Raw genomic sequence first — 22,561 nt, 5'->3', positions numbered from 1 at the left:
TTTTGATATGTTTAATGAGCAATTTCAACTTTTTTAAAAACAGGTCATCTCACTGGTAGTCTTTTCACTACCCTGAGCACAAATTGAGGTAAACCAAAATTGTAAACATTTATAATTCTTAATGTAATAAAACAGTGATACCACCAGCTGCCTCAAAGTACAGTGTGAATAGAGGCCAGGTCTGCAGAAACAGACTTTCTTACATGCTGCTTCAGTGGGCTACTCTGGTCTTTGTTCTAAAGCCCTTTTATTTCAGAAGGCCATCATTCTGCATTACCAAACTGGTCCCCAGTATAACTGCATAGGCCACTTTCATTGTGTAACATGTATATTACACTTAATCAAAATCTCCAAGTCTTCTTGGCTTTCATTCTTGCTAATTTGATATGAAAGAAATCTTGTCTATTGGGCTGCTGATATATGAATACTAATATGCTGATGACATTCATATACTGCTCTGCTCATCTACATGCACTCTCTTGTCCACTTAAAGCATTTGATAATGCTAAATTGTATCACTACCTTCACAAATGTGATTAAGTGGTACTCGAGAGACAAAGTGTGTGAGCGAATATCTTTTATTAAACCAATTTTTGTGAGTAAGAGACAAGCTTTTGAGCTTACACTTCTTCAGGTGGTACTGTCATGCAAATAAGACTCAATTCTGCAATTTCCTGTACAGTATTTGTACAGCCTGTTGTATAGGAATGCAAGATTCTCACAAAAGAGCACCTGTTAGAAAGAGACAGCGTACACAAATTCCAGGGTTAGACTTTTAGGTAGGTTCTGCCCCCTCGTGAGAAAGCTAAGCAGATTGCTCATTTTAGGTAATTGTTTCAGCTATGGATTTGATCAGTAGGGCACAGGAGTGGTTACTTTCAGATTTTTCAGTGATCTCCATTCAGTTTCTTGTGGGTAGGCCACATGCCAATTGCCACTCTTGGTAATAACTTACAAAAAGTCACTTCAAGGTAACATGAACTTTCCTCCTGCTCATTCAGGAGAGGAAATCATCTTTATAAAATATTTCATTTTCCTTAACAATGCTTTTATTTACCAATTTTGTCCCCTCAGAGAACCAAGTATAGAAGTCTGGTTAATAACACAAACTATAATTTCATCAGTCTTGCCACTTAAGTATTCTGGACAATGTTGCAGGACAATTCCAGTTGTATATCATTAGTTTTCTAGTGTCCATAGTTTACCTTAATCTAAAATACTAATAAGCAGGGTGGATAAAAATCAATGTTTTTTTTAATTAAAATCAGATTTTTTTGATAAAATGCTTTTTGAGGAAAAAACCTATCTAATGTATCTCATCATGGAATAGGGATTATAAATTCTAATTCTATAGTCTGAGACAATATATTCATGTAATGTTTTTAAGAAAAGGTTTGTAAATGAGCTTCAATAGTTCATGGATTAGGGACCCAATTTTATGGGATTACGGAGGCTTCTGTATAGATTGTATTTAGGTTAATCTTTCTATCTACCAAATGGGACTCAGTGCTCAGTCTAGAAGATACCATCAGAGATGCTTAGTTTTGCAGTTCTGAAACTGTGGATTTGTGTCTCCAGAGATAAACATGGTTGTTTAAAACATTTTTGCTGTTAAGTATATAGAGGTGAGAAATAACAGACCTCAACCCTATTGTCCCTCTGCAAATTTATGTACACAATCAATCCCTTACCTCTCTCTAAAAGTGCAAAATTTCAAAAAGTTCAATGAATAGAAGATTGTTGGGGCAGAATAGATCTGGACAAGGAGAAGTCGGGGGATAAAACGTGAAAAGGGAGGGACAGGCAGTAGAAACAAAAGTGAAACCGTTTGAGCAGCATGTTCCAGGAGTCTTGAGGTCTTTCTGAGTGTAGCCTTCATTGATTTGAGATCTAGCATACCGTTCTCTCACTAGAAGGGAAAACCTATAATAGCAGCAGGCCGTAAAAAACAGTTTGGAAATAAGAACAATTCAGGAAATTTGTTTGCTGATGTTTTAGAGAAAGTCACACCAGTGAACTAGTGGAAGTCACTTAAGCATTTGGATTCAGAGACTGTTGAAGTGATAGTCTCACTTTTAACAGCAGTTGCTTCTTCTACCAGTATAGAAAAAATATTTTCTTCCTTTGGACTAATTCATTCCAAATTGAGAAATCGGTTGGGACCCGAAAAAGCAGGAAAGCTTTTTTTTCTTTTCCAGACTATGAACAGGAAAATGAAGGTGAAGATGACTGAGTTAGCTGCAGAAGCCAATATTTTAAGCTTCTTATGTTGACTTAGCTGACAGTCCATTTAATTTGTTTTTTTAATATTTCATTTAACTATTTTAGTTAAACAAAAACAAACCTGATTTAAAAAAACTTGAATGTTTAAATTCAAAAATTCACATGCTTGTTTTGTTAAAATTCTATGCTTGCTGTTGAACAAAAACCAAGAATACATAACATTGTTGTTTTAGTTAAATAAAACAATTTAAAAGGTCTGTCTGGTGATGTTCTCCTCCTAATACAGCATGGCAAGAAAATCCTCCAAATATTGATTAACCTGTTGAATTGGAGATAGTTCACCTCCCAATGACTTCATAGATATCGTCTTCAATTACCTTTGGTAAATGAAATAACCAAACAATCATTCATTTTCTGATATAGCTGTAAAACTAGTCTAAAAAGTTTTCAAAATAAATCACTTTAAAAATGTATAGTGTGTACCTCCTAAAAATGAAACCTACATCTCTCTAGGTTATAACAACCAACAAGAATTCACTTTTATGTAGTAATCCATGATTAAATTGAGTCTTCCTGCCTAGTGATTTAAATAGATTTGATTTAAATCAAATCTACCCTGCTGATAAGCTCTTTCACACATACCATGTCTGACAAAAAATAAGAACATAAAAATGAACAGATCAACTGCAAACTGAATTGTTGGTCATGAAGTAGGACACTTCACGAGCTTGGACTACTTCAAGAAAACGTATTCTTGCCATGTTTATTCATTTTGGGCTACCATAATTACTCCAAACAGGATTCTCATTGAAGTGAATTATCTTGAACTCATCAAGTACAGTAATAAGGTTCAGAAACCAATTTCAAGTTAGGAGATTAGGAAGTAAACAGCAAGAGTAATTTTTTTTTCCTACAACAAGAATGTATTGGTGAGGCCAATAAACCCTTAAAAAGAGTCAAGGAACAGTTATAAAGTGATTGAACTGTGGGAGTCAAGAGCAACTAGCTTGACACAATACAGTTAAAAACATGATCAAAAATTACCACTGCTAACACTTGGATTTTAAACTTAAAATTAAACCAACTTTTATTTGGAGCACCTATGAAAATTACAGCACTTTTATTCTTTTGCTGTTAAATCATGCCAAACTACAACTGACACTTATGCAGCACAGAACATTTCAAAATTATGTTAAGAAATACTCCAAAAGCAGTCTTCAACACCTCAAACAATTTTAGTTGGTATTTTCCCAAAATGTATAACATATACAAAACAGGTTAAGCTGCTTGAACGTGTTTAGTTAGACCAAATTCAATGTATTGAATAATTTGTATAAAGTTTCTTCCAGTACTATAAATGTGTTGAACCTTTTACAATTGATTGGGGAAACTGGTTCTCCTCCCCAACCCCAAAACATGGTCCTGATTTCTGCAACTGGCTACTAACAGATCCCTGTGCCCACATGGAGTGCCTATAAAGTCAGCAGTGCTCTATGTGGGCATGCATAGGAGGTCTGCCCATGTCCAGCCACTTGAAGGATTAGGGCCCAACACTGTTAGTCTTAGAGGTTTTACAGCTACTGCCTTTGAATTGCCAAGTAGTTGTATGTAGTTAGAATATCCCAGGTGGCCACAGAAGAGTATTTTGCTTTATTTAATGTTTTTTTTAAAAAAAGCTTGAGGCCAAATAAATTAACAAGGAAATGAACACAAGAAATTAAGAACCGCATTGGTAAATCTAAAAATCACCATCACTTAAAAGTTAGAATCTCTCTGACCACTATTCAGTTAAGTGCACCAACACAATTGTAGACATGTACCAGGTTAATAAAATTCATGCCATTATAGGAATCAGTTATTAGAAAAACTGAATTCAAGAGTTGCATTCTCTACTATAATCATGTTATATTTGTGAAACATCTGTCCTCATCTAATCAGTTTAAAAAAAAAATGAAGAGGGAAGAGTCTATAGCCTGGGTAATGTTATGAACTACAGAAGCAGTAGGTCAATAAATTTGGAAGATATTAACAAAAAAATCCAGTTGTTATCACTAAACCAGCAGCCCAACATTAAAATATTTATATATAAAAACTTTGGTGAATTGGGCATGCTCAATTCAACAAATTTTTTATCATCTGTTAGCATATTACACATGTCTGGTTATATGCTGCTCAAAAGAAAGGCAAAATAAGACCATGAGACAAGCCTGTTGTATTGTAAGTCAGATAAAACCAATACAAAACATGAGGTGATGAGGATGTACTGCTAACCTTACTTTTCAGTTTGTGCTTGAGATCACTAAGCAGTGCTCTATAACTTCATTTATTTGGGAAAGATATATGAAACCACACAATTTAAACACACTTGCAACTATCTCTGAAGCCTATTTTCTAGTTGAACAGCAAGTATTCTTCTGCAGTGTTTAACTGATAGCTGTACTACACTTAGTGAACACAAACTTGACATCTTATCCTGAAGTAAAGCAATAAGGTGGCTTTATGCACTTAAAACAAAAGAATATGGAGGCTTCTATTTGCTAATAGTCATATAAAAGCAGAACTTTAAAACTTAGTGTTAGCTAATAAGAGGTCTAAATAGTTTACTACAAATCAATACCACCCTGTAAATACCCACTTTATTAACAAAACAAGTGCCAAATCTCATTACAGGGTCCAAAATATCTGAGAAATATTACCAATTGTTACCTTTATGTCTAGACTTTGCAAGACTAATCATTCATTTTCAAATAAGCCTGACAATGTGCAAAAGTTCCCAACATCACGTGCTAGGAATAACAAGTGCTACTCAGACCAAGAGATTCTACTGAAATCTTAAGTCTAAAATACGATAGCGAAGTCAGTCTCATACTTTGGGCAGTCGGCAGTCACAGTGAAGATCCTGAACTCTTATAGTTTCTATGTAACTAGTTTCTTTGCCGCCACAAGTTAGAACCTTTGCCCTCTTCTCAGTGATACCAGATAAAATATATTGCCATTGAAGACTTGGTTGCATCACTGCTTACAGTATTATCAAACGTACTAAATGTAATTTTGTTTAAATAGTCAGATAAATAATCCTCCTCTTGTTAACTGTACAATTCTCCTATTCATACAAGCATTATGTTCAGAAAGTGCTTCCTGTGAGAACTGCTTCAAATGAATGAATTAACCTTGCAAAAAATCTAACTTTCCACAATATGCAATTTGTCGACCCTGCATTGTGCAGTCCCATATTTACAAAATACTTAAAAACTTTACATCTGTCTTTTACCATACAAAAAAGTGCAATTCTCTCACCCCATCTTGTGAGGCAACAACATTCTTCATAAATTCTACAGAATAGCAGCCTATGACAAGCAAATAAGGTGCTTAGCTTATGCCCAGGATCTAACTGTTTAAGTACCACCAGGCAGTACATTTTATATACTGGCAGATTCAGTTCCTATGCTACTGTCGCAGTGGTGCTCCAGCCAGGTTTGCAAGCTCAATAAGAGCCAGTGCACCATGCAGGCGTTCACGCTGCTCCTGAAGACGACGGCGGGCAGCTGAGGGAGCACTATTTTTTTCCTCATCATCCTCTTCATCAGACTGAAGATATTCCATGGGATCTTGCTGTTCCTGGTCAGCTTTCTGAGCTGTTTTGCTTTTCAGAGTAGGAGTGCGCTGTTCTCTTGTCTCCCAATACCTGTGAAGTCAAAGTTTTACATAGTTTATAAGCATCATCCAACTTGACCAACAAGTTTCATTGAAAGCTGACAAGAATCTTCCAAACCAGAATCTTAAAACATGATTGGATCATTCATTTCATTCCAATTGCTAATTTCTCAGCCCCTATTTTGTGGTATTTAAAGAAACAGAAGGCTTTCCACCTCAGGAAGATGATTCAGTATTCAGCTCCCTGTCCACACCCTCCCACCACCCCCCTCCCCCCCAATCCTTTCTATATGTTGTTCCCACACCTCCATCATAGATTCTAAGGCCTGGAAGGACCACTGTGATAATTTAGTCTGATCTCCTTAATAAACACAGACCAGAGAACTTCCCTGAAATAGTTCCTGTTTGAACTAGAGTATATCTTTTAGAAAACACTCAATCTTGATTTAAAAGTTGCTAGTGATGGAGGATCCACCACAACCCTATGTACACTGTTCCAAAGACAGGAAGATAGGGAGTATTGTTATTCACATTTTACAGATAGAAGTTTTAATGTCTCAGAAACTAAGATTAAAAGACTAGCTTAGAAGTCTGTGGCAGTCAGGAACTGAATTCAAATCTCAAGTCCCAGTCCACTACAAGACCACTCTCTCTCTCCAAAGAGAGAGTCAGCTCTTATTACACCTACCACCACCTTCCCTCATACATGCGTATTCAACACAATGAACACTGCAGCACCAAAGGAAAGCACTGTATTAACAGCTGCTGTAATAAGCAAAGAGCCACTCAAAGGGAGAATCGTATAGAGAAGGGAAAACAGATGAGAAGGAAAAAATCAAAAATCCATCCCAATGAGAAAAAAAGCAGAAGCAACTACCACTAGAGAAGTTAATTCTAACCTCTGGAATTTAAACAAATAGCACACTAGGGAACAGCTGAATCATTCAACCTGAAGAGAAAATGAAGAACAGAGGAAGTGTGTTGTATCATCTTCAGAGTACAATGCTTTTATACAGCATGCAGTAGCACATTCATCAAAATGAGACATCTGTGTAATCACGGAGGGAATATTAAGAACTTCCTGAGAAACTGTCACAAGAAGTGCCTAAAAGAAGAAGTCTGACTTGGGGTGGTTGTGCCAGTGAAAAGTACCAAGTCCGTATTTGATACTGATGACAATTTTAATTCTCTTAGAGGCTCTATGGATACGCCCTTTGCTAGATTAAGTCTCTTGTGGCATGGGTGTGAAGGAATCGATACATTCGAGAACTGCCAAGGTGAATAAGACCCAGAGAAATAATGATGAGTCTTTAAAAATTGTTTCACATAAAGGTTGTATAAAAAGTATTATAATTCAACAGGAATTTAAAAATAGTCTGAGATGACAAAAAACACCATGAGTGTAAAAGTTTTTGGCTTCTACTGACATTTCAAATCTCAGTGCTCTCAGCATCTTAATAAATAATTCTAGATGGTCACAGTTTAAGAGAACTTACTTTGCTAGCCACTCAGCAACAGCTTTATTGTCAGCTGTTTGTTTTTTACTCAGTCTGCCTGTGGGTTCTTCTCTCTTCAGTCTTGCATAGGGATGCTTGGGGCAATGACGGTTTGCATGTGTGAATCTGCTTAAACATCCTTAATAAAAAAGCAAGGACAATAATCAAGAAAAGCAGTTGTCCAACATGTAAGCCCAAAATTTAAGAAACTAAGTCATTATTAAATTAACTTTCTTCCCACTCTAAAATCTGGATTCAATTCACCATAGAATGCCCCATAATCAAAAAATTAAGTAATTTTTTAAACAACCTGCTTATACTTTTAAGAACTTTGCTTTTAAACTGACAAATGTTTATGTGGTTGCACACAGATTTATTTTCCCCCCTTTTAAAAGATTATCTAAAATGGAGATCCAGGGCACATGTAGATAGTAGTACTAATACTACTGCGAAACTTGCCCATGCTCTAGATACTGCCAGTTATTTTCTGATGGCTTACCATTTTCTGAGCAGACAAAAGGCTTTTCTCCTGTGTGAAGACGTTGGTGTGTTTTGAGCTGCCCGCTCTGAACAAAGGCTTTCCCACAATCTGGATAGTCACACAAATAAGGCCTTTCACCTAAAAAAGTTGAGTAGAATTTTAAGAGTTATAAATTCAGAAAGTCTGGACACCATCTAGTGATGGTCCATGGCTCAGTGTTTCTGCTGAGGATCCCCTAAATCAATGATGAAAAAAAAATCCTTTGTGGAAAGATAATGGTAGCCCAGAAACTGCAAAAATCCACTTCCACAAGGACATCAAATTGAAATTTAGTCAACTGAGTTAGTGTTTAAGTAGTCTTAGGTGCTACACTTGCCCTAATTCTCTTGACAGTTGTGATTTTACAATGATATTTTGCAATTTACACAGCCTTTCCCATGTTACTATGTAAAAAGACCCACACAAATGAGAAACAAAGTGACAATATAAAGGAATAATAAACTGATCTAACACAAAGTAAACAGCGACTACAGAAAAAAATATTCTCTAGTAACTTTCAGTTGCAACAATCTTAGGTGTTACTTATAACAGAAGTAATTTTCAAACAAAACAGAGATTTGAGTGTCCCTAACACAGCAGAAGTGATTACGTTGTGGTAAAATGTAGGAATCCTCATGCATAAGCACAAATGTTTATATTACGGGGTGACTGATTTAATCTTTCTCTAGCAGGAGGAGGGCTTGGGGGGCTTGCAGAGGCTACAGCCACTCCAAAATTTGGCTTAGCCCCCCCACCCCCCAAACTGGGCACCTGGCCAGCAGCCAACAATCTCCAGCCACCCAGCTGCTGTCTTGACAGTCTCCCCTTCTTTGGGAAGCTGATTCATGGCTGGCAGGATGCTGTGGGAGCTTGCCCGATATTAGAGGTGGCTGTGCCTGAGTGGATCTCTGCTGAGCTGGGGGGACGGAGCCTGTCTGTGCTGGTGCCTCTGGCTCAGGAGTGGGAGTTGCAGCTGCTGCACTGAACAATTGTTCAGGCTCTTGAGTGCTCAGCTTAAAGAGACAGTGCACTCACAGGCACACACAGTCTCTCATATACTCCCTCCAACACACACACACACACTATTATTATTTCTTGGTACTTTCTGTCAAAATGCACAATGCACATATATTCTCTATAATTTCATTCTTTCAAAGTTCATTAAAGATTACAGTACTGTTAAATTAGTTTTTTTGACTGGACTGTGCATTTCATAATTTTATTTCTCTTATGCTTAAATTTAATCCTTTGAGTAGTGAGTTCTAAAATACCTAACCTGCCCTGGCTGGAGTAATTATCGTTACTTTTACCGTATTGTGCTTTGTCATTAATTATTTAAAATGGTACAATCAAATAGTGTCCTTCTAGAAAGCAAATTTAGCTTGTACTCACTTTAGCAGTACAAGTTTAAAAAAATGAACTGAACTAATAACTTTAAACATTGTGCAGATGGTCACTTTTTTCAATTTTTATTTTTAATTATATTTGTAACGTAACTTAAAATGTGTACGAAAATAAATGCAGTTCCAAGTCTGATACTAATGGTAATGGAGTCTAATGTTAGTGAGTCACATACATGATTGTGATCAGTAAACATAAATGCCAAAATAATTAGAAAAATAAATTCTTGTCCTTAATAAAAGGAAAAAAACAATCACGTTAAAAATTAAATGTGTTTTTAGTGGAGTAAAAAAATAATTGATTAAAATAGAGTAGATAATGGCAGTAACACAGAGTAGGTCTTTTAGAGAAAATAAGCAGATTTTATTTATCTCTACTATAGATGCGTACAAAGCATCTAACTTGTGTTTCTGATATCTGTCCTAAGGCTCCAAAATTTATACCTCAAGGTTTGAAATTATCTTGCTGTATTATCTCCTAATTTTTCTAAACTTAAAATATGGCTTTAATAGGGGCTTTTAAATATGTTTTTCTTTCTTTATATAGGAATTAGATACACTGCTCCTATCAATTCATTTCTAAGTTATCTGCAAAAAAAAACACAACCCTGGAGTTTTCGGGTACTTAAGTAGCCCCTGGAATCACAGTAAAAGTCCGCCCCCCATCTGAAATGGCACCCCTCCTTCCTCCCTACATGGTTCACATCCCCAGTGTGGCTCCTTCCACATGCCTGCTGCAGCTGAACATGCTCTGGCTTAGGCCGACAACGTTTTGGTTTGCAATCTGGCTTGGGCTCAGGAGCGACATAGAACCAGCATCCATTCTCTTTCCCACCCACTGCCTCTTCCCGTTGCTAAAGACTGAGCACAGAGCAGGTGGTGTTCAGGTAATGCCTTCTATAGCACCTGTGTGTTCAGTTATCTCTTTCTTGCACTGAGGCCCCCTGCTCCAGATTGACTGCAGCGTGAGTTGTATCATGGCTCTGAGTCTCCAAATATCTTACTTTGCCATGTGAAAATGGCAGAATTTTGAAATATAATACAGTACTTTCTCCAATTTAAAGTAATTAGCTATTAATATTATTTAACCAGTGATTTTTTCCCCCAGAAGTTTGCATTTGTTAGTTATTAGTTTATTGGCTTAATTATTTTTCCTGTTGGTTTTCTGTAAATAAATGTTGCACAGGTGAGCTGCTACAGATGAAGTTTAAAACCAATCAATCTGTTTATATTTTTATTCCCCTTCTGAGGATAACAGATAAAACACACATTTAAGTGCATATTGTTAAAAAATAAGCAAGCATGTGTGCCCACAGCATGTATAGTGCCCCCGCCCTCTCAATTTTCATTCTAGCCAACCTCAGCCCTGCACTGGGAAGAGGCTGGAGCCACCCCTTTTGTCTAGTACATGAAGGGCGGCACTTGGCTGAAGTTATGTTCAAAATCTGTAGCACTGTTCACAATTCCACCACTAGGTGATACTAAACAAATACTGTTTGGCCAAAAGAATACTGACCAAAAGAAACAGTATTGCTAACATTTCAGAAATAAAGCTCTGATTACAATGGAAGTTAAGAGTCTAAATACCTTTGGGGATCTGGGCCTAAGTCCCTAGCCTATGGCCAAATCCTGAGGTCCATAAATGGAGCCCGATCACCCTTGATCCATGCACAGAAATCCACAGATCCTACCCTTTCCAGGAGAAAATGGGGTTGTTGCCTCCACAACACGGTTAGCATTTCCTGGACTTGCACAGAAGCAAGAGCTTGATATGGATTTGGATGGAGAATCATAGTGACTTGTGAATGGGGTTGGCAATATGCTACTCATTATGGTGATGAACCTTGCCCTGCTTCAAATTTCACTGTGAAGGTTTAGGGGAAGCAATACTACAGCGTTAAGCTGTATTTCCTGCCTCTCCAAAGCCTCTGACAGCTACTACTAAGCAGTCATATGCGACCCAACCAATGGTAGAATGTCTCCAAGAAGGCTTCTGTCCTTTACAGAGCCCTAATAGCTAGGGCTAGGAGGGGCAGTTCCAGGAAGGCTGCAAAAAAAACTTCAGATTTTCTTCTCTTCCCAGCTATTTGCTGCCTGCTGTCTACAGAAATGTGTTAAGACCTTCAGTTATGCAGGCAAACTACCACTAAAGTCAATGGGAGTTTGCCTAAGAAAGGACATCAGGATTTAGAGGCAGAATATTAGGTCAGCTGAAGACAAATCTGCAAATAATAAATACAGCTAATAATTTCTGCCTTCCTATTCTACAGGGAAATTTCAAAAGTAGATGAAATGGGCAAATAGTCTTTTCGTGAGATCTAACTGGCCAAATCTAGTACCGTAGTAAATCTATATAAGTCAATGGAGTATCATCACCAAAGATGTATCTGACTCAACGAGTTTTCCATTAAGACAATCTGAATCGGTTAGCACTTCAGGGATGGAAGTTTAAAGTTACTGAGGAAAATGAAATACAAGGACATCTTGTGTGTGACCAAAAAAGAATAGAGAAATTGGCGTTTAATACTGGCAGATAGGCAGACTTGCCTTATTTGATCCAGAAAAATAAACCACAGGAGGCAAGTTATTTTGAAGGTATTATCAATTATTGTGACATTTTATTGCAGAATACAATGTCATGTACATAAGAAAAATCTGTTCAATTATGCTTAGTATAAGGGAACAATGAATCTCCTTTTCAAAGGCAAGATGGGTCCAGTTTGTCAATGCATAATGTTTTAGCAAAGAATTAACCATTTTTCTGTAACACTCTTACATTATTTTTCCCCAAAAAGATGCAGTTCGGTGGTCAAAGGTCTGTGTTAAAATAGTCAGCAGTTTTTTCCCCCCTAACAGCCAAGAGCTGAGCAAAACGGAGCATCTAGATAAAGTTAAAAAAAAATCTGATCTCCCCTAATCTAAATGCATGTTAGCTACACAATTATTAAATAACTACTCATAGGAAGAAATTTTATCCTTAAATTTAACCCAGAAACATATTACATCATCAAATAATTACCACCCCTTCTTTTTGTGTTTATGAAGAAAATGAGAGAGGGCAAGCTCTATTTAAATCTAGTCAATTTTTTTTTTTTAAGCTCAAAATATAATAATACCTGGCCTAAAGCTCCCCGACAATTTTTATGGCTTTATTAACATTTTCCTTCTCTGCACTCACCCTTCCATTGTTGTGTGAAAGACCCACACAAGAGGGAAACAGAGAAAAGAAAGTGAAAAGTACCATCATATATAGAGTAAAACCAAGAAAAAAAATCCTCCTTTTTTTCAGTTACTAAGTGTAACATGTCACTAAAGCAGAGGGAAACAATCTCTAAATGTTTCCTTTTATCACAGCAATGCTGGTTGCTCTGCCACAATTACTCCAGTATAAACACAAGCAGTTACACAAAGATAAATTTAAACAATGTTTTGACCACACTAACAGACCTCAGGGAAAAAAGTAGTCCATTCAATAACTAGACCAGAATATTAATTGTAAGAATGGAAGAACTTCCAAGCTAAAATCTTAACTACTTGATAAATATTTTTTCTATGCACAACATTACATTCCTTTCACTTACCAGTGTGAGTTCTTTTGTGTGCCTGTAAAGATTTCTCTCGTGGAAACACCCTGTTGCAGATGTTACAACGGATTCGGCTGGATGAATGCTCTCCCTCACTTATTAGATCTCGCACTGTGTCTGCTCTTGGTCGGCCACGTCTAATACCATCCTATCAAAAAACCCACACTGTTAAGAAACCGTGCAGTTTGTTTAAAAAAAATATAGTACTTGCAGACAAATGATTCAGTCCAAGGGAAGCTTTTCTAAACAGGAACTTTCTGTTTCTCGAAAGTATGTACCAACACATCAGGAAAATGCAGTTTAATAGCTTTTATTTTCCTCCATCGTAATTATTCATCAAACATTAAAAGAACCACATCAAGAGATTTAAATCCATAGCAACTATTCTTCCCTGAAAACAAGTTAATCACAAAGCTCCAGCTTAAATGTCATTTTTAAAGAACACAAGTAATTAGATACTAGAAACATGATGTCATTGCATAAACACAATAGCATTCAAGTTATATATATACACACACACACACAGACGTGCAAGAGTGAAAGAGCTGGACCCAGGGATTACCTCGATTTAACATTAACTCTTGAACCAGTTTATTGTTTAAAAATAAGTATATCATGAAAGCACAACAAATACGAAGTCAGGGTATATCTGGCACTCTAAATTATTTTATGGTAGGAGTCACCAGATGGCCCTATTACATAGTTTAAAAAAAAAAAAAATGTTCTCAGCATATGAGCTCTGTTCAATCTTCAAATAAACGTTACATTGTTCTTAATTTGGTGATGTAATTTCTTTTTGGGGTAGCCACTGCAAGCAGCAGCACAATTTGCTCTCTGCCTTAATCTCTTTAAGGAAAGAGAATTCTTGGTTTCCAGGGAGCAACTCTGTCCCAGGCATTGGTGTTTGGGCTTAGATTCCTGAAAAAGAGGATTGCCTGTGTGCTGCCACTGAATGCGTCCGATGAAGTGAGCTGTAGCTCACGAAAGTTTATGCTCAAATAAGCTGGTTAGTCTCTAAGGTGCCACTAGTACTCCTTTTCTTTTTGCGAATACAGACTAACACGGCTGCTACTCTGAAACCTGTGTGCTGCTTGAGTACTCTTGTTCAAGGATTGAGGAATACAGTGTAAATAAAAACATCACTGATTTCACCTCCTATGATGAAACCTACTTGCACAGCACTATCATTGTGGCAGAGGGAAGACTATTATATGATATTCTAGAATATTTTGGAAAGAGCCAAACTTTTTTTTGTAACTTTTAAAATATATTAGACTAAGTCACTTAGCTCCTATCTCAGGGAGTGTCAGGATTGAGAGTCTCCTCCCGCTAAACTTCTCCCTTTCCCTACTACTGACACCATGAAATTATAATTGAAAGTATAAAGGCCATTCCAACTTTGGATCAGTTAGACTGAGCATAACAGAACAAGAGGCAACATTTGTCAGGACTGAACAGCTCCACTTGTGAAAAGGAAAGAGAACTACCACATCATGCATAGTCCTCTGTCAGCTAACAGATTGATTTGAGCACATTTTTAAACTTCAGGTCCAGAAAAGACGTGGCAATAGCATTTGTATGAATGTAAGTAATACACAAGAAGTCTTGGAATGTATTGTTCTGAGACTTATACAACTCAGCTAAGTTGCTATTTACATTTTTATCACTAAAGGCAGCAAAGAGTCGCTGTAATCAAAGACTGAATGGCTAGCCAACTACAAAAGCAGTTTCTCCTCCCTTTGTGTTCACACCTCAACTGCTAGAAGAGAGCCTTATCCTCCCTGATTGAACTAACCTCGTTATCCTTAGCCTGATTCTTGCTTGCATATTTATACCTGCCTCTGGAAATTTCCACTACATGCATCCGACGAAGGGGGTATTCACCCATGAAAGCTTATGCTTCAATACATCTGTTAGTCTATAAGATGCCACAGGACTCTTTGCTGCTTTTACATATCCAGATTAACACAGCTACCCCTCTGATTTTTATCACTAATATTTTTAGTAATGCCCTTTTTGAAGGGTTCCTATATTAACACTGGGATATAAATGAAGTAAAAGATTGTTTTAGAGGGGCCTGAATCTTGAAAGAACTCAGCCAGCCAGCCAATGTGCAGAAGGATCATGTATTTAAATATCTACATTTCCTCGACTGCAACCAGGAGTTTAGAGGAAGTTTGAACGACCAAATTACCTCCTCACACTCTACACCTTGGCTGGGGTTGCGGTAAAACAGATTCAGTTGTGACTAAGGCTGAGGGTGGGAAGTAAGAGCACAGCTGGACTCTCAGGGCCAGGCTGGCTTTGCTGGGTTGTCAGTTTGGAGAAGCATTTTTACTTGGAAGCTGAGCATGTGGTCTGGAATCGGCGAGACACAGCTGGCGTCTTACGGAGCATTTGTACACAAGCACTGTGCGGGGTGGGGCTGCACTGCAGAGGCTGCAAAGGGCCACGAGTTGCGAACAGGTGAAATTCTACCACATGTAACCCCCATGCCCGAGAGTTTACTGAGAGGGGTGTCAAGTCACTGGGCCACGCTCCCCGCAGCTCTGCTCCCAGCCCCGACCTCCGCGCCCCAGACCCCGAATGCCCAGACTGCAGGCAGCCCTGCCCCCAGCAGAACCCTAGGCTTATAGGCTGACATACCGCACGGCGCCTGCGCACAAAAGTGGAGCTGGAACGCTGTCGCGCCCTCCCCTGTCAGCATATGACACAGGCAAACGGCGAGCGAGCGTCTGGCGGGTATAATTTTGGCGCGCGAATGTGTCGTCACCGGCGCACGAGCTGCACCCGGAAGTGACTTCACTTTAAATCGGGGGTGGTGGCCACAGATTCACCTTTTAAACCGGACAGACGCCCGGCGCCCGCCCTCACCGATGCCCGCAAGCGCCCCGCGGCGGCAGCGCCTCCCCCATCCTATGGGCCCGGCGAGGGTTTAACCCCATCGTGCCCAGCTCCCTGGCATGCTCCCTTCGAACTCACCTTCAGGTGGCTGCCGCCGCCGCCGCTATCTGGGCTGCCCGCCTCCTCATCCTCCCCGCTGGAGGCTCTGACCACCCCCCCTCGAGGCTGCTGGACGGAGGAGGGAGCGGCGGCGCTACTGGGGCTGAGGGTCACGTTGTGCGCGTTTTCCCCCCAGCGCCAGGGATACACCATGAAGTCACTGAAGCCGGGGCTGGTGGGGACGGGCGGTGGGGGCGCCGGCTCCTCACCCCCCCGGGACGGTTTAATCGGCGTGGTTTTAATAACGGAGACCAGGACCCGCTTCGGGGAGTCCTGGCAGAAGATCACCGGGGGCGGCCTCTCCGCCATCGCTAGCCCCTCGCAGACAGCGGGGCGGGGAATCTCTGTGGCGGCTCAGGCCCGCTCTCCCGGGCGCCGAGATCTCACCCTGCGGCCGCCTGTCACCGCCCGATCCGCCTCAGCCACTCATCGCCAGCCGGTCCTCTCCGGGTCTCCCCTTCCGCTCCGGCCGCGGACCTGCTGAGCCGCGGTGTCAGCGGCGGCCGCCGGCCATGGCAGCAGCCCGCGGAGAAGGGGCCACACCTGCGCGCCTCTCGTTTGCAGCGGCGTCGGCTCCCCAACCTGGCCTCGGTCACAACAGAGCCCGAGCCGCCGCCGCCGCCGCAACCCCTCCGAGTCTGCAGGCAGCCCGGCCCCTGCCGAGCCCAAGATTTTCCCGCGTTACATTTCGCGCCTGGGCGGAACCAATCACCGAATCCCGTTGATATATAATGGAGTGACAGCCAAGTTCAGGCAATCATCTGTGAGAAAATGGCGGGCCACGCCTCCGGGGGCGGGATGTGGGTGGAGCCCGGTCACATCCAGGCCCCGCCATTGGCGGGAGAGCTCTCCGGCCTACAGAATTCGAAACTTCTTGGGATCGCGGGCCAGCTGCAGCGATGCTCCGCCCTGCACTAGGGGCGCCGCTCCGACGGAGTTGGTCGGGTGCTGATTGGGCCGCTGAAGGAAGGAGGCGGGGCCATCGTGGCCTTATGGTCGGCTGTAAAGAGGCCGGGCGGGTTGCTGAGTTTGGCGGGCGCTGTTGTTGTCTTATTCTTTTGGCCAATCATGGAGGCAGAAGATAGCTTCCCGCGCGCTTTCACCATTTATGACGTCTCTTGCTGTGACACCTGTTCATCTTAAAGCGGGTAGGCGGAGGTATTGCTGGGGCCTCTGGCGGCTCCTCCTTCTCCCTTCCCCGAGCACTGTTAAGCCAGCGACCGCACGCTCCAAGCTCCACCCCCGCCTCGCTCCGTGCCAGGCGCCGCTTGCTGCTGTGGGCGCAGCCCGGCTTTCCCGCGCTGGGCTACGCACCGCCTGGCCCATGGGCCGCTGCAGGCGCCGGGACGTACCCGGCGCAGCGGTCGGCGGGCAGCCTTGCCACCTCCTGCATAGAGCCCTTGTGCTGCGGGGGTGGCCGCGTCTGCTGGTTTCGGGCACCTAGTGCCCCAGGCAGAGTGAGCAGCGCTCCCCGGGAGGAGACGTAACAAGGACAGCGGGCGCGCTCTTCATTGCAAGCTTTTCTCCGCAACCTGCAAGGCTGAACCTGCCTTTCATTAGACAACCCGCGAGCCGGGCCCGCCCATGAGTCTCTCCGCGCTGGGGGCCGTGCCTTGAAGAGGAGGCCCTGGCAGGCTGTGGTGGCCAGGCCGGGACTGCTGTCCTTCTCCGCTCTGCCTACATTGGAAGACTAAGTTCCCCAAGGGGATGTTTGTTATGTTGTGTTTGCCCCGAGATCTGGAGGGCGGATTTTACAACGCTCTTAGAGCTTCGTTTTAAAGAAAATCAAACATTTTAACTAGATGAGTAAATAGTTATCATCGATATACTGGTTGATGGTAACTGCCCAGTCGTTGTAGATGCTTCCAGGAAGAAGTGGGTGTGTGCTTTTGAAGTGGCAGAACCATTGTCCTATGAAAGCAGCATTATCAAAAGGAAAAAAAAAATCTGCCTGTGCTTTGAAGACCCTGTGCTCTCAGCTTGAAAAGTCAAATATCTCAAAACAGACAGAGATTGCATTTTAAAGTTACTCCTGTTCATATTGCAATAGCATCTAAAGGCTCCAATCAGGATAATTTCCTACATACTACATATCTGGCATGTCAGATCATCTGCCCTGTCTTCATCAGTTTCAATTAACATGCGTTTTTTAAAGTTCTGCAAGTCAGTTTCAGAAACAAGAAACAAGCCCTTGTGATACTTGGGGGACAGTTTGCCCCTGGGATGTACAACTGTAGTTAGAGCATCCTAAATGATTAAGAACTCTTATTTGGTACTGAATCAGAAGTAACCTATAGCTGCAACGGAATTTTATTAGTATTTGATTTCCTTACACATTAACAGGTTTCAGAGTAGCAGCGTGTTAGTCTGTATCCACAAAGAGAAAAGGAGTACTTGTGGCACCTCAGAGACTAACAAATTTATTTGAGCATAAGCTGGATTCCGATGAAGTGAGCTGTAGCTCACGAAAGCTTATGCTCAAATAAATTTGTTAGTCTCCAAGGTGCCACAAGCACTCCTTTTCTTTTTACACATTAACAGTTTCATGTGTGCTAAAGTGAACATCGTTTGTAATCTGTATCAAGAAAATTATTTGCTGAGTGAGTTAACCTTTCTACCCTAATCAATGTACAGACATTTGTTCCATTCTGTGATGCTTAAAAGTTCTAGGCATGTAGCCAATTTCTTGCATTGTTATTTTGCAGAGAAATAGCTGCAGCGTTAGTTTCTTGATATTTGTCCATTGATATATCTTCCTAGTAACAGCATATTGAAGGGTTCTAATCCAATTTGTTATTGATTCAGTTACTGATTCCATCTTCGCAATATGGAATAATCAGTAGATGTGTCCAAAATATGTTGTTTTGAATACAAGTTCTCCAGCATTGATTAAAGTACTTGGGATCTTTCTTTCACATGTATAACCCACACCTTGTATTCCAAAACATAAATTAGTAATAAAATTTCCATCTTTACAAGAGAACACATGATTCTGTATAACCAAAAAGATTCCCAAGTTTCAACTAATATGTAAATAGTAGCAATAAATTGTCTGAATATAGACAGTGAAATTGCTTTTGGATAATTTAGCATTATACCATTTGTAAAAAAAAAAAAAAAAATTGGTTGAACCGATCTAACCATTGCCAACATATCTGAGCAGCTGCTAGCATGGACACCTACATCCCAAAAGATTCTCATTGAAGTTAATACTACTCCACATGAATCCAGCAATCCACACTAGCAGATTGCATTACAGATCCAGGGCCTGTATCATCTTTTACTTTATCCATTTGAAGTGTTTTGTTTTTTTTAAAAGGGTTCAGACCTGAGACGCATGAAGACATAACCTGTGAAGCTTGTTCATTTTTAATATAGAATAAATACTACCTATCCAGCTTATAAAAAAATCAGCATTGTTAGAAAATGTTTTAACAAATGAAGAGAAAAGATTTGGAAATAGATACACCCGTATATTTGAATTTATCCAGTATACACCTAAAAGGATAATTGCATTCTTTTTTTACTAATTGTCATAGGTCTGGTCAAACTCCCCCTTTTGGACACTCACTAGGCTGCTGTGTTTGGTTCACTTCCTACACACTGGACCCATATGCTTTTAAGCTCCCTTTGTCTGGGCAGGCTTCAGTCATCTCTTCCATTAGTCTTTCTGGCACACTCTCTCTATTTGGTACCCCTGCTGGATGTGGGAGCTCACAGCCCAGCTGCCTTAGGGCCCTACGACGAGTGCTTACCCTCTACATTCCAGTAGCTTAAGCACTCCCTTTCCCAGAGGCAGAGCTCCACTTTGTGGGAAAACTGGTACAGTTTAAATCTTCAGGAACATGTGATAGCTAAAGCAAAAATATACAGACTGAAAAAGACATTCTAAACCAGTCATACTTTATGCAGCAAGAGCAAGAGATACACAGCTGTGTGGGAAAACAACAAAACCTGTACACAAATTCTTGCCACAGTGTCCTCCTCAGTCCACAAGTCCCCTAGTCAGTGTCTGTTAAGGGGAGTCCAGAATTCTGCTGCACCCCATCTCCTTCCTTCCTTCTGTTCAGTCTTGCCTTCTTGTTCTGGTCTCTTTTCACTTTCTGCTGCCCTCAGTACTTCCCAGATATTGTATTAATTCTGTCTTCCTCTTAAAGAAGTTTCATACAATGTCACACTAATATATAATTGCATTTTTAATACACTGGAGTTCTAAAAATACTTAATTCAATAATGTTTAACTTAATTTAAGAAGGTTTGGTCAGGATATTGCCATATCTGTCACAGGTTTCAGAGTAGCAGCCGTGTTAGTCTGTATATGCAAAAAGAAAAGGAGTACTTGTGGCACCTTAGAGACTAAACAATTTATTTGAGCATAAGCTTTCGTGAGCTACAGCTCATTTCATCAGATGCATCACGAAAGCTTATGCTCACATAAATTGGTTAGTCTCTAAGGTGCCACAAGTACTCCATATCTGTCACAGTTACCCAACAAAAAAGTTATAGTACTAGTGCCATTTTCCTTAAGCTCTGCCAACATCCCTCACTGCTGGCCCATCTGCACTCTTCCTTCAACTAGTACAGTGAGTCTCAAATTGCTTTTGCAGCGCAAAGAGGACTTGTGTACCACTTGCCAGCGAGACAGCAGCCAAGTGGAAATTACTGTGAGCAGTAAAAAAAAAAAAAAAAAATCTCTTAAACATGCAGTATGTGAGCCATGTTTAGGAATGTAAGGATGATGAGTGCAAGGGGGAGAACAAGGTTTTCAGACAGGCTATAGGCGCAGGCTAGATGTACTAGAGCCCTGCAGTGGGACTGGGATCCTGTAGGTCCCACACAACCCGCTGCAATAACAGCAGGAGTGAGATTAAAGAATAGTCCCATGCAGGGATCTAAAATGCACCACAGAAGTACTAACAGTACAGTAACTCAGCTTTCTCTCTCTGATTTTGAATATAACTACACTGAATTTCCACATGAGAGCTTTGCCATCAACTTCATGGGATACAAGTTTTCATTGCTGATGTGGTGCTATGCCATCTCTATTAATTTTATAATATTTGATAATTACTACTAAAATTATTTCTAGTATTTTTTATTTAAAAGGGACTCTGAACCAAAAACCCCACATTCAAAGAACCCTAAGAGGTGGTGAAGCTCAGCATCAGATCTGAGATTTGTGGGAGGCCACTTTTCTAAAACAGAATGACTCAGAAAGTCAGATCCAAACAAAGCCAAACTTTAGAGAAATTTTCAGATCCACCGGGCCCATCTCTAATTGTATTCCTTGTTGGTGATTTTATTAGGAGAATAAAACATGCAACATGTGTACTAAAACATTTTCATGGCTACTTATATGATTTGTGCATTCAATCCTTGTAAATGCAGGTGAGGGCAGCCAGTATGCTGGTCTGAGAAAGCTTGGATGCCCAGTGGTGCTCTGCTGCATTGGCTTCCTCATGGTGAGGTTTAGATGCTTTCTTCTCTAATCTGTTTTATTAGCACCACAGGACAGAATGTACTAGTACTTGCCCAAGTTTTAAGAAAATAAAATTACATTTATAGTGAATTGTGCAAACTTTAATAATATGATTCTTCCTCTTTTTTCATATATGCTTTGATTTGCAGTGAAATAGTTAACAACATTGACATTTAAATTTTCATTATTGGGCATTTGAGTCAACACCGCATTAGAGCTATTCTTTCATGCTATCAGCAGATGCAGGCAGAGAGTGAACACTGCACTGATTTGTGCTCAGATTATGTTTTTTCATCGTTTTCTTTGAAAACATAAGGGCAGGAGATTTATGGTTTATCTATATGGGGAGGTTACTCTGGAATAAGATAGGGGAACTGAAAGTGCAATAGGTATTCCAGAATAGCTCCCCCTGTAGACACTCTTATTCCAGAAAAAGTGGGTTTTTTTCCGGATTTATCTTAATTCACATCCAGTAGCTAGTCTGGTTAATTTCTCCATGTATACAATCCCTTAAAGAAAGCAATTCTGAGATGTCAGTCTAAAAACTAGGTCGCAATCTGGCATTACCTAGCCCAAGTCAAGCCCTCTGTGTTCCTCACAAGACGGGTGGAGAAAACACTATTTTGGTCAACCTCCGAGGATATTTATCAGGAATCCCTATTTCTTCCTTTTAACCTCTAATTTCAGCCCTTCAGTTTTATGGTTAATTTAACTTGACTGTGTAAAGATATCCAGAAGACTTCAACCAGAAGCCTTTAGACTTTCTAGAAACAACTATTAGGCATTCTTTTTTTTTTTTTTCTCTGCTTCCCCCAACCATCCTCTAACCAAAACAACTGATTTCTTGAGTAATAATAGCATTATTTTCTCATTTATTGCGTCTGCACATTTGCCAGCTTGCTGGGATTGTTGTGTAAAGAAAAACTAATCAAGTAATGTATTACAAATGCCTGTGCTTTACACTCTGCTACATTTGCTGGCACCATAACCTTTAATGCGTGTAAGTGAAAAGGAATAGTAAATGTTTTACAGCCAAATTCAGCCATAGCCTGATTGGCCAGAACTCCATTGACTTCAATTAATGTGTACTATTTCATTAGTTAATGTGAAAGGGTGCCCTGGAGTCTTCTGTTTTGACCTTTGCAGAGGTAACACCCCCCTTTACCTATGGCATCTTACAGGAATAATTTTTTAAATTAAAG

The 22,561-nt window shown here is 40.4% G+C and overlaps 1 protein-coding gene across 1 annotated transcript; it reads right to left on the bottom strand.

Moving 5' to 3' along the window:
* Nucleotides 1-3,277: 3,277 nt before the first annotated feature.
* On the bottom strand, nt 3,278-16,429 carry ZNF367 (zinc finger protein 367). Its single transcript, XM_077817452.1, has 5 exons — nt 15,860-16,429; nt 12,875-13,025; nt 7,873-7,992; nt 7,374-7,512; nt 3,278-5,908 (listed from the first exon to the last, which is right to left on the bottom strand). Exons 1-5 carry the CDS (start codon nt 16,187-16,189, stop codon nt 5,671-5,673), a joined length of 978 nt encoding a protein of 325 aa, XP_077673578.1. The 5' UTR covers nt 16,190-16,429; the 3' UTR covers nt 3,278-5,670.
* Nucleotides 16,430-22,561: the final 6,132 nt, after the last annotated feature.

The sequence above is a fragment of the Eretmochelys imbricata genome, chromosome 5 (assembly GCF_965152235.1).
Source record: "Eretmochelys imbricata isolate rEreImb1 chromosome 5, rEreImb1.hap1, whole genome shotgun sequence".
NCBI lineage: Eukaryota > Metazoa > Chordata > Testudines > Cheloniidae > Eretmochelys > Eretmochelys imbricata.
The sequence above is the reverse complement of the archived record's forward strand: the minus strand, read 5'-3'. Positions and strand labels throughout refer to the sequence as shown.